This window comes from Mustela nigripes, chromosome 4, assembly GCF_022355385.1.
Source record: "Mustela nigripes isolate SB6536 chromosome 4, MUSNIG.SB6536, whole genome shotgun sequence".
NCBI classification, from domain to species: Eukaryota; Metazoa; Chordata; class Mammalia; order Carnivora; family Mustelidae; genus Mustela; species Mustela nigripes.
Genome location: NC_081560.1, coordinates 40878592 through 40891818, shown reverse-complemented (window position 1 = coordinate 40891818; position 13227 = coordinate 40878592). Strand labels below are relative to the sequence as shown.

The 13227-nt window shown below is 39.1% G+C and overlaps 1 protein-coding gene across 4 annotated transcripts in view; it reads right to left on the bottom strand.

Annotated features, from left to right (window-relative positions):
• Positions 1 to 11701, bottom strand: part of AOAH (acyloxyacyl hydrolase) — a 160671-nt gene extending 148970 nt beyond the window's left edge. For 2 of the 4 annotated variants that reach the window (XM_059395655.1, XM_059395659.1), the window contains exon 1: positions 11114 to 11653. In XM_059395655.1, the coding sequence (XP_059251638.1) occupies positions 11114 to 11240 (127 nt within the window). In that variant the 5' untranslated portion in view covers positions 11241 to 11653. The other 2 variants (XM_059395657.1, XM_059395658.1) reach the window with 2 other exon arrangements.
• Between the last annotated feature and the right edge of the window lie 1526 nt (positions 11702 to 13227).

Here is a 13227-nt window from a genome sequence, read left to right as displayed (position 1 = left end):
CAAAGGAAATTTGAAAAATTATGTACCCCTTTCACATTTTAATGGATGTTAAAATATTATTAATGGATATTAATTTACCTAGTTGCAAAGAGTATAATTCTAGGCAGACTATAAATATTATAGTAGAAATCATACATTAATCTCTATGTATCCAAAGGAATCTAAATATTATAGTGATTTATACCTACTCACAACCACTGGAAAAAAATATAAGCTCAAACGCTTCTTTCACAGTGAGAAATTTATGTTGATAATCCCTCTCCTTGAATTCATATTTCAATAAAAAGTTGACTTCCTTGAATTTTTCTTCCACTATAGAATTTTATCCCAATGTAATATATTTTTGTGGTTGAGAGTATTTTATTGATCACACTGTTATACCTCTTAACACTAAAAATATGAATAAAACTTACATGAAAATTTGAGTTTCCTGTGAATATAACTCTAAGTATTAAAAAAAATTCTTCTGGATAGAGTTTTCATTATTAGTAAAATTAGCTTTTCTAAGCAGTATGTATTGCCAATTCGATAAACAATTCCTAAATAACAAAAGTAAAATTTTACTGGAATTGTACTCCTTAATGAGATGATTGGTCTTTTCGATTAGTACTTACATCTGTTGAAGAATGGCAAGACTCCGTATCATGTCTGTTCCTATTTTTCATTATTAAAGAGGTAGGTGCTGAGAAAACATGTTTCCTTAAGTAAATGGAAATGGAAGGACTTTTGATAGAGTGATGTCCCTCCATTCTGTTACTTCTTCTGAGTTAAATATCAAAAATCTTAAAGTGATCTATCGTTGGAAATTATTCCAAATGATCCATCACCTGACAACTCCATTAACTACCCCTTCAATTGTGTTGAAAGCAAAGAACTAGAAACCACCTGACTTGAAAAAAAAAAAAAGTTGTTATCTAATCAATGGAGTCTTTATTTTTCTCAATTTCTGGAAAGTTATATTAAAATAAGAAAAAAGTTTTAGTAAGACTCTCCTTTTAATTATACCCATTACAGTTCACCCAGAGAGACCTTGTGAGAACTTAATATATTCAGAAAGAATTGGGAAGTTGAAATATTGTTCATTTCAATATACTTTTGCCAACATAATATTTTAAGTATAATCTTTTCTCTTAATGCATACTTCATATATATCTTTGCTGAAGTTGGAGCTGCAGATTTAGTTCATCATGTTATGAGACATGTCCTCTGTGTAATCCAAAATGGCAAAGTCAGACCTTATCATTAATGCCATGAACTAATCAGATTATCTTTCAGAAAACATATGGCTTCATTTTTCCTTTCACTTCTGTGTTTGAATTCTAAAATAGATACTTAGAGATAGAATATAGATGAATAGAAAAATAAGAGGGATGAAAGGGTGAGTGGGTGGGTAGGTGAGTAGACGGATGAATGAGTGAAAAGAAGGACAGACTGATAATGGACGGAGGGATAGATGGGAAGATTGATGATGTTTGGGTAGATAGAAATAATAGCTCATCTTTGACCATGCCCAACAGTTTTTATGTACAAACCTACTTTTTAACTTGAAAAATTTTCACCTGCTAAAAAAGACTTACAACTACAAAAATTTTTACAAATGTTTTGTTGGAAAAAAAAAAAACAGTATTTGATTTTAGATTGTTTTCTTAGCCATCCAGATTTAGAAATCAAACAATAAGATCCAAACACCATAAATACATACCTAGACAATTTTGAAAGGAAATATAACAAAATATCAATAGTGTTCATCTGGATTTGGGGCTTACAGTTGATTTTATTCTTTTTTTTTTTTTAAGTGATTTTATTTATTTATTTGCGAGAGAGAGAGCATGAGAAGGGGAAGGGACAGAGGGACAAGTAGACTCCCTGCTGAGCACAGAGCCGGACACAGGGCTCGACACAGGGCTGGATCCCAAGACACTAAGATCATGACCTGAGCTGAAGCCAGATGTTGAACCAACTGAGCCATCCATGCACCCCACAGCTGATTTTATTATTTAAAAAACTTCTTCAGTATTTTCTAAAATATCCCAGAAAGTCACATACTCCTCTACAATTAGAAAAAACAATTATATTTTATCAAATAATTTCTCATTGAATAAGCTTTTTAATAGTTGCCCTTTACCTTACTAAGTTCTAGGAAAACATGAAATGACATTTTCTAGAATACCTTCAGCTCTCTGCTGGGTATTTTTGCGCACTGTGTCTCAGCTAATCCTCTTCCTCATGGGATTGTTACTTTTTACAGATTGTTACATTTGAGGCTCAGAGAAGTTAAAGGACATATCTAAGGCCTTTTACACAAGCAGGAATTGCACTGTTAACTGGCTAAATCATTCTAATCCAGACCAGTTGAACTTTGAAATCTATAGGCTTCTAAGTGTCACACTGAATATATAAAATATGGGATACTGAAAGTGAACATTGTCAATAACATTTATTAAAATAATCATTGCTATATTGTAGTCTATATGATTTGTACATACTTTCCCACAGTATTCCTTTCACTTTCTAATGACATTTCCTGGAGAACAAAAATGTTTAAATTTAATAAATTTGTAAATTTATTATTTTTATTATGTATAACATATATTTATATATAACATATATGTTTATATATAACTTATGTATTTATTATATATAGAATTTTAATATAGCCCTTTTGATGTCATATTTAAGAATCTTTAAATCCAAAGTCACAAAGATTTTCTTCTACATTTTCTAGAAGTTTCATAGTCTTAGCTCTTATCTTGAGACCTAATAATTGTGTGTGATTTTGAAATCAGATATATCACTTCTCAGGAAATCAGATATATCACTTCTCCAACAGTGGTTTTCTAAATTTGGGGCTATTCTGGTTTCTACGTGTTTTCATTAAATTTTAGGATCAGTTTGCCAATCTTTACAAAAAAAAAAGACGTTAGGATTTTGATTAGAAATGTGTTTAGTGTATAGGTCAATTTGGGGAGTACTGCTCTCTTAACACCACTGTCTTCCAATCCATTACCATGATGCTGCTCTCCGTTTCTGTAAAGCACACTTTCATTTCTCTCAGCAATGGTTTTTAGTTTTCAGTGTTGCATTGCTTTTGTTAAATTTATTCCTACATATTTTTTGGTATATCGTGAATGGAATTTTTTCCTCAGTTTCAATTCTTAAAAATTTGTTGTTAATATAAACAAATATAATTGGTTTTTATATTACTCTTAAATCCTGCAATCTTATTAAACTTTCCTATTCAATATAGTCATTTTATTTAGATACCTCAGGATTTTCTATTCAGGATCATGCTGTCTGAAAATAAAGACGGTCTTACCCATTCCTTTCCAATTTTCAGACTTCTATTATTTTTATTTATTAAACTGATTAGAATTTTCAATAAAAATTGAATGTGGTGAGAGTGGACATCCTTCTTATGTTCCTGATCTTAAGACAAAAGCATTCAGTCTTTTGTCATTAAGTATGAAGCTGGCAGTAAGGTACTCAAAGATGCCCTTTATCAGGTTAAGAAAGTTCCTTTTTATAATTTATTGAGTGTTTCTGACATGGATAGGTGATAGATTTTGTCAAATCATGTTTCTCTTTCTTTTGGGGATGCTAATGTAGTTAGAACCTCGACTAATTCAGTATATTCTATTAACTGATTTTCAGATGTTAATACCATCGTACATATCTAGGATAAATCCCAGTTGGTCATGGGTATAATTCTTTTTATATGTTGCTGGATTCAGTTCATCAATATTTTGTCAAAGATTTTTGTCAATTTTGGATTTTTCTTGTAGCATAAATGTTTAAAGTTTTAAATTTTCCTCTAAGCACTGGTATAGCTACATTCCATAAAATTTGGTATATTGTACTTTCTTTTAAGCCAAACTATTTTCTAATTTCTCTGATTTCCTCTTTTATCTATTTTTTTAAATTGTGCACATTGGTTTTTTTTTCCAGATTTCTTCTTGTTGTTGATTCTTAATTTAACTGGATAAATGTTTGTATGATTTCAGATTTTAAAAATGGATTGATACTTGTCTTATTGTCTAGTATATGGTCCATAGAGGACAATGTGCCATGTATAGTTAAAAAATAATGTGTACTTTTCTGTAGTTGAATGGAATGTTCTATAGATGTTAGTTGGGTCAAGTTAGTTGTTAAGTGTTGTTCAGGTCTTCTATATCCTTACTGACTTTTTGTCCCCTTGTTCTATCAGTTATAGAGGGAGGAGCATTGACATTTTCAACTACTGTTGAACTATCTGCTTTTCTTTTGAATTTTTTAATTAAATTTTTAAATTTTTGTTTTTTGGGGCTCTGTTATTAAGTGTATGCACATTAACAATTGTTACTTCTTTCTTGATATATTGATCTGTTTATCATTATGGAAGATACTTCTCTGTCTTAGGATTATTTCCTTTTTCTTTCTTTCTTTCTTTTTTTTTTTTTTTTTAGAGAGATTGAGACTGTGAGCAGGGGAGGGACAGAGGGTGAGGGAGAGAAAGAATCCGTAGCAGGCTCCACTTAGTATGGAGCCCGATGTAGGGCTTGATCCCATGATCCTGAGATCATGACCTGAGCTGAAATCAAGAGTTGGATACCCCATTGACTGAGCCACCCAGGCACCCCAGGATTGTTTCATATCTTAAAGTATATTTTGTCTGATAATGCTTTACTTACTCCAACTATCTTACTTTCAACCTATTTGTCTTTGAATCTAAAGTGCATCTCTAGGAGACAGAATGTAGTGGGGTCTTGTCTTGTTTATCTCTTTGATCGTCTTGTGTTTTGATTGACAAGGGCAGGTCATCCACATACGTGGAAACTAACAAACAGCTGTGCAAATAGATGGACATATCATAACTTTACACTTAAAGCTTTGTAACTTTCTTTTCTTTCCTCTTTCCTGTAGTACATTTGATCTATGATCTAGTTTCACCCTCCTCCCCAAAATTTATTCATAGTCTTCCTGAAGAAAAGCATACTGTTAACTTGACTTCTTTCAGTTTTGCTCACTTTGTGACCTTTCCCCAAAGTTGTGGCTTGCTCTGTCTCTAGACTGTCTTTGTGGTCTTCCTCTTCAGAGTTGTGAGCCCAGAACAATCCAGGAAAAAAACGTAGGCGGAGTGAAAGTTGAGATGATCAGAAACCTACCATTTGTGCTAAGGTTGGAGTTAAATTCTAGAATTTGAAAATAAAAGTAGGGGAATTAAAGAGAGGAGAAGGTGTGAAAAGTGGGGGACAAAGTACAGGGGGCTTCAGCGGAGAGCCAGGGGGTGACCTGTTAGAGCAGCTTGGTCTGCAGGACCTAGGAAGGTGAACGTGAGCTGCAGGCCCTGGAGAATGACTTGACTGTGTTGCTGAGACAAGCCCCGGAGCTACACCAGCCGGGAGACCCCACATGGGAGCGGTCAGGACTGGGGACAGAGACATGCCTTCAGAGGCTGAGAACTTACATGGCAGAGGGGACATAACCCCGCCCTCAGAACTGAGACCAGCCCTCAGAGAGGAAAGAAGAGAACCCTGGTGGAGGAGGGGGTAGGGCGACTAAATGTAAACACAGAAGGGGTAACATGAAGAGTTTTCTGTTAGCAGCAGCAGTGGTGGCTTAGCAACAAGTGTTCAGTTACAGAGAAAAAGAGAAAATGAAATTTCTGGATATAAGATTGTGATCGTAAATTTTTAAACTTTTCTGCCAGCTCTGTCTAAATCTTTCCTATTTTTGTTGGTGACCCTGTCATCTTACCACTCACCACTTTCTCATCATCCAAACTAAAAAGACATCTCTTACCACTGTGTGGGATGCTGGGAGTGGGAGTGGGGTGGGGAGACAGGGGTTAATGGACTCTGAAGACGTTCTGTATATTTAATCAAACATGGATGAGGGGGAAGAAAGGTGATGTCTTTTTTGGTTTTGTTTTGTTTCTTAACCTTTTAGAAGGTTTCCTGAGCACCATGTGGTGCTTTATAAAATAAAAATTTTTAAAAAACCCTCAAAACTCAATGAATTAATTTAAAATGTCAATGATTTAGAAACATAAAGATTACTTTGCCCCTAAATCACCCAGGTAGAGAAATGATGTTTTGCAGAAATGAACATGGCTTATTATTGATTCCATAACATTTGGAAAGTGGCAGGAAGGAGCACTGCTTATTCAAGCGCATTAGAAACAGCGTTTGCTTAGTGATCAAATGAGAGGTACAGTTCTGTGCCAACAAATCATGGTAAATTGGGAGGGGGCCACTGGGGCTTTGCACAGCTTGATTCTGCAATATGTTTAAGTCCATGTCCTCCACTTCTGCCTGTGGTCTCTACTGTAAAGTCTACTTCTGGGACTGATGCTGAAGGTTTTTGTTTCCATAGGGATATTGGCTTAATGTCTCAGTCACATCTGTGGTGGTTTCTTGTAGAGTTACCTCTCCAGTCACAGCACTCCCCACTTCCGTGAGAGCAGTCTTCTCACCCCACAAATACATCTGTGCAGTAGGCTCTCCTCATTGCCACCTGCCCCTTACTTAGTGGCCTAAAACTTGGCCCAGATTCTTGGTTTAACAGCAAGGAAAGTCCATCTCTGTGTGTGCTGAGAAATGGTAGGCAAACACTGGACTGTGGGAGCCCATAATCAACCAAAGGGCCTAGAGCAATAAAACCAGCTGGTCTGTGGGGTCAGAGATGGAAGCAGTACCAAAAGGCCAGGGAAAACTCCCTGGGACCCTGGCAGCCACCATTTTTGGGATCCTGGCTCATTGTTTTTAGAAAAATGGAGTGAGCTCTGTTTTTGTGACTTTTGGTTCCAAAATTCATGCTTGAGATTCTCATAAGAAAACTTCCTTTTTCTTTTCTGCTTACCCTAGCTTAACTCAAGTTAATTCCTGCTACTTACAACCACAGGAGTGATGATTGGCATTGCCAAAACCCAATGTCTAGGAAACAAGATAAGGGGATGGGCACATGACAATAGGAAAACAATAGTTAAAACAATAATTTTTTTAAAAATATGGGATTAGATAGGACACAAAAAGCATAACAGGCGAAAGAAAAAAAAATAGATAAACTGGACTTCATCAAAATGTAAAACTTCTGCACTTCCAAGGATACCATCAAGAGAGTAAAGAAACCCCTACAAAATGGGGGGAAATATTTACAAATCATATATTTGATAAGGGATATATATATATCTAGATGATATAAATAACTTTTACAATTCAACAACAAAAAGACAGTAATCCAATTTAAAAATGGGCAGATGAGAGTCGCCTGTGTGGCTCATTCAGTTAAGCATCTGACTTTGAATTTCAGCTTGGGGTATAATCTCAAGGTCTTGGATTCGAGCCCTACGTTGGGCTCCAGCTTTGTGCTCAGCATGGAGTCTGCTAGAGATTCTCTCTCCCTCTGCCCTTCCCCTTATTCATGCTCTCTAAATAAATAAATAAAATCTTAAAAATAGAAGGGCAAAGGGCTTGAATAGACATTTTGTCAAAGGAGATATGCAAATGGTCAATAAGCACGTGGAAAGCTGTTCAACATCGTCATTATTTTGGGAAATTCACATCAAAACTCGAAGGAGGTATCCCTCCATATCCTCTAGGATGACTATAATAAGAGAGATGGGTAATAACAAGGGATTGGGGAGGTTATGGGGAATTCGTACCCTCTTGTTCATGAGTGTAGAGATGTAAAACAGTGCCACAGCTCTAGAAAACAGTCTGGCAGATCCTCAAAACGTTAAACATTGAGTTACCCTATGACCTGGAAATTCCACTTCTGGGCATATACCCAAAAGAAAAGAAAACAAATGTCCACACAAAACCCTTGTACATGGATATCTGTAGCAGAATTATTCAGAATAGCTAAGAACTGGAAACAACCCATATGTCCATCAACAATGACTAGATAAACAATGTGGGGCATATCCGGATGATGCAATATTATTCATTCATAAGACGAAAGGAAGTTGGTGCATGTTACAGTATGGATGAACCTTGAAAACCTTGTGCTAAGTCAAAGAAGCCAATGACAAAAAGCCATGCATCCTTCCATTCCATTTATAGGAAGTGTTCATTAGAGACATAAGGGAGACTAGTGACTTTCAAGTGCTGAAGGGACAAGGAGATAGGGAGTGGTTGCTAATAAATACTGGGTTTCTCTTTAGCTTGATAAAAGTGCTTGAATTAAATACTGATGATCAAGACACAGTTAATGAATATACTAAATAAACATTATACTTTAAAAGGGTAACTATCGTATCGAATTATATCTCGACAAAGTTAGAAAATAAAATTTTATTTAAAAAAAAATGGGGAATAAATACTGTGTCCCAACCTAATCACTTAGAAAACAAACAAACAAACAAACATAATCACACTTGCAGTGATATCTAAGGCAAGTTTTTACCTGGCTGTGTAAACTTGGCCAAGTTGCTTGTTTCTCTGAGTCTCAATTGTTTCTCCTGCCCAGTGGGAATAGTGATGATTTATAAACCATAAGGTCATTCTAATGATTAAATGAGGTAGTCCATATAAATCTCTTGGAAGAATGTTAATTACACAATATGTGCTCAATAAATGTTAGCAGTCCCATAGTTATTAACTTACAAATGTAATTGCTACGGCTGAAGAGCCCTTCCTTTCCCCACGCACCATTCCAATTAGCCCAGATGCAACTCAGAAAAAAGATAGAGGGCAGCATCGAGAAATGCCAGGGAGAGGCAAGAATGGCTGCAGACCAGCAGCAAAAAAATTTCATGAGTAAGAAACAATTACAATCACTAAAAGTGAGTCTTCATCAAAATGGATGGAACCCAATTAATTCAATTGAACTGCATGAAAAATGGGAAAGCAGAACTACTTCCATGTGTTGAGAAGGTGACTCTAAATATTTTATTTTATTAGGAGCTTATAAATCAAGGCCAGTGTATACTTTAATGAACAAGGGAAAATTTTATTTTGGAATGGTGATTAGGATATTGCCAGCAGCTAACTGGCAAGATGATTCCCTACCACTCAGTTGGATGACCAGAAATCCTACTGGCTCACCAACTTTTCTCAAGGTTGCCCAGCACCTTTAAGCAGAGAGGTAATGACAATGGAATCTTTGAGACCCCTGAGGCTTCCGTCTTCAACACTTGGGTGGAAACTCTTCTAGAATTCTAACACTTTACCCTACTCCTATTCTTTCTCACCCAGCTTATATTTTCACCTTCCTCTGGCGACTTTATGAATATGATGAGGTTCTTGCGTTCGGCAGTTATCTGCTTTGAAATGGCTTGCCTTCGCTCTGTGCCTCTGGGCTTTCTGCTGGCCCTCCCAAGAATGCTGTGGTTTATAGGGTTCCTGGGAAGGTGGGTATCACTATGTGCACTAAGTGCCCAATTTGTCTTTCATCTTAAACACCGTAATCTTTACAGTCCAGATTCTCATTTTTTTTTCTCCTAACCTGGGTAGTGAATTCCTGAGGACAGAGACATTTTAAAAATTATTGGTATTCACCTTTGTGTCTCTAACTCAGAGCACAGGGCCTGGCATGTGGTGGCCACTCAATGACCATGTGGGGGATGGACACGAGGAAGGTGCCTTTGTGCCAGTGGACTTGAAGTCATATTGTCCTGCTTTTCATCAGAAAGGAATGGAAGACTAGCCAGTATCCCTTCTCTTCTCCTGCCTCCTCCACAATGCTCCTCCACTTACTACCAGCTTCCCTCTCTGCTTCCTAAGACATGTCCCACATTGGCCCCATAAACCAGAGCACCCCCAGATTCCCTTTAAGGAGATCCGCCCTCCCCTTGTTGCTGGGACTGTTGGTGTTAAGAGCTCATACCACGTGCCTCTGAAGGCATTGCCTCCCCCCAAGGGAGCTCCCCATGGGGTTGGTTCTTATCCAGTGACTGCTCACTGTGGTAGTTCCAGAGTCTAGACCCGCCTCAGACCACTCTGAAGAGCCTTTCTGGCTCCAGAGTTCTCTGTGGGATTGACAGAGGGTGTGTGTGTATGTGTGTGTGTGTGTGTGTGTGTGTCTACAGCATAGCCCATATTTTCCTCCTAACTACTCCTGCTGCTTCACCCTTCCTCGTGGTGATTTCCCCCAAAATCACACCTCGATGAGACACCTGGGGGCTCAGTGGGTTAAGCCTCTGCCTTCGGCTCAGGTCATGATCTCAGGGTCCTGGGATCGAGCCCCACATCGGGCTCTCTGCTCGGCAGGGAGCCCGCTTCTTCCTCTCTCTCTGCCTGCTTTTCTGCCTACTTGTGATCTCTGTCTGCCAAATAAATAAATAAAATCTAAAAAAAAAAAAAAAAAAAAAAAAGAACACACCTCGATAAAATCCCCTGTTTACAAATGGGGAGTTTAAAAAAATGGAGTATTTGACCCCTGTTTCTCCAAGGAGCCATCCAGACAGTGAGCTCTCCAGCTGGGACGGCCAGCAGGCCCTGGCTCAGCACAGTCAGTGACGAGTCCATGTTGATTGCATGACCGACTCCTCTCACCCTTGCCTTTCCTCTGACCATGAGGACAGTCAACAACTCCAGGCGGAGTTAGCCAGAAGTTGTGAACTGGGAAAAGGGGTGTTAAAGCATCATCAATCCTAGCCAGCAACAGACTCCCTGAGCTCTGGGGGCCACATTTGCATAGGAAACCAAATGAACCCCCATGGCTAAAGAGGAGGGCGACAAATTCTTCAACACTCCCCATGGAAAGGAGGGAACTATGTCCTCTACCCTTGAGTCTGAGGAGAAGGATCAGGACCACCTTCAGCAACAGAAGATGATGCTGAGGTCACAGGCCATTTTCCTTCTACTGTGTGATACTGCCCACTATCCTTCTGACAGAGGTAAGAATTTCAGGCTCTTCTAAGGGTTGCCCACCCAAGAGAAAAAAAAAGTGCCAGTCACTAGCGAGGTGGAGGACTTTCACAACTAATTCAAACTAGCAACTGGGTAGGGTATTTATGTGCGGTCGTGTGAAAGCTCAGTCTCAGGCTCAAAGGTTTTCTCTGTTGGTGAGGCTGCTGGCTCCCGACCTGGAACTCACAGCTAGTGACGTCATTAGATAGGTGATTTACTACCCAAGCGGAGTATTTGACCCCATTGTTATGTCCACTTGAAAAATAGACAAAACCCTCACTTACCTACGCAAGTGTGGCCCTTGGAGTGTCCAGTGCTGGGCTGGTCGTCAGAGGCTGGAGAGGCCAATGTGTGAAGGGGCAGGAGTAAGGACAGAGTCGTCGCCAAAAGGATATTCCAGAGGGACTTCATCTCAGGGCTGTGCACCAGAGAGATCAGCCTGCGTAGAGAGGCCGCCCTCTGAGGGACACCGAAGCTGGGGCCACAGAAGCTCTTGCTCAAGCTCCCCTCCTCTCACGTCCTCTCTTGGAAACACTCCCACCACACATGCCCCACACTCTCACATAGACACACTTTTCATAAGTGTGAAGGGACTAGAAAAACATACAAACACTCACAGACCCCCTTGTTCCTCTTGCGGAACCCCCAGCGAGAGCCAGAGGCCTGCGCCCGGTTAAGAGCTGCGAAGAGTCTCTGGGAGGCAGGAGGCAGGGTTTCTGAGTTACAAGCTGAAGCCAAGGACAGACCCAGGTGGCCGCAGCGGCAACAACGTGCCCTTCTGTGCTCGCCAGCTGAAGTCGGTCAGAAGCACGGGGAACCTCAAGGCTTACCAGAATCATCCTGTGGGGTGGTTAGGAGGCCCTTCCCCTTTCGCTTGTGCAAAATGAAACAAAACTAAAACTGAAGGTTTGAAAAAAAAAAAAAAAAACCACAAACACACACCCTTTAGCAATGTGACCAGCAGCATCTACACATTCTAGAGATTATAATTGGCTCTATTCAGAAGTTATCTAGTTTTGCTCTAAATAATTTTATATGGTGAGATCGAGCTCCTTATTCTGTTGCTGAAGAATATTCTGGTCAAGTTGTTCTTTTCCTCAAGCTTTCTCAGGGCCTTCAGTCCAGTACGCAGGGAAAAACAATATAGACAGGAAAGAGCACTCAGCATGGCTGGATTTTAAATCTAATGAGAAAAAGGACGTGCTGGAATTAACCTCTTCATATTTACTTGACTGAGTGTGATGCATCTCTTTTCTCCAGAATTTCAAAACATGTTAATATTCCCCACCTGTAGATGATTTGTTCACTTTTAAGAGACCAATTTTCTGTTTTGAAGATGAGAACCAAATACTGTTTCTCTGGGTTGGGGGGGGAATGGAACCAGATCATAGATAGAGAAGAGACATATAATCTAAGTGCTTTGCTTTGAAATAGGATACAGCAAAGTCATTGCCATTCTCAGGCAAGATAAGGGGATTGGGCCAAAGTCCCACCATCTAGATAAGCCTGGGAAAATCCTGCAGTTTTTATTCCCCTTTGTTTAGGCTCTGAGGGAAGCTTATTATAAAATGTGTGAAATATTATGAATGCATTCAGACTTGGTAGAGAGCTTTACTTCTCCTCTTCCTGCTTTTACTTAAGAAACAGCAATTAAGGGGTGCCTGGGTGGCTCAGTGGGTTAAGCCTCTGCCTTCGGCTCAGGTCATGATCCCCAGGTTCTGGGATCGAGCCCTGCATCGGGCTCTCTGCACGGCAGGGAGCCTGCTTCCTCCTCCTCTCTCTCTCTCTCTCTCTCTGCCTGCCTCTCTGCCTACTTGTGATCTCTGTCTGTCAAATAAATAAATAAATAAATAAATCTTAAAAAAAAAAAAAAAACAACAACCAGAAATGGCAATTAAAATAGCAGGCAGAATTTTAGAGTTGTATTCTTTCCAGGATGTAGGAAATACTAATTTTTATGGTTTGAAGATTTCTTTGTAAGCATTAGTTAAATAAAGGCCAATTGGTCAAATCTCTGAATCTGCAGCAGAGACCTCATATGCCAGAATGTTCTCCTGCTTATGTTCCAGGACAGGTTGGACCAACAGATGCCATGGATGACCCTGGTCACCATGGAACTGTGATTTCCTTTGAGGCTGGTCCTCAAGGTCCCCGACCCTGTGACCAAGGAAAGCTCTGGAGGTCACCAGGTCATAGGTCACCACAGAGGGCAGGGCCTAGAGAAGTTCTAGAGACTTCCTGGAGAGGCCACATAATGGAATGATTAAGAGCTTTTACTGCAAAGACAAAAAGACCTATGTCCAAATATAACCTTTAAATGCTTCAGTTTCCTCATTTATATTGGAATAGTAATAATATTTGTCCTACAGGGTTGCTGGAAGGACTAACATAAATGATG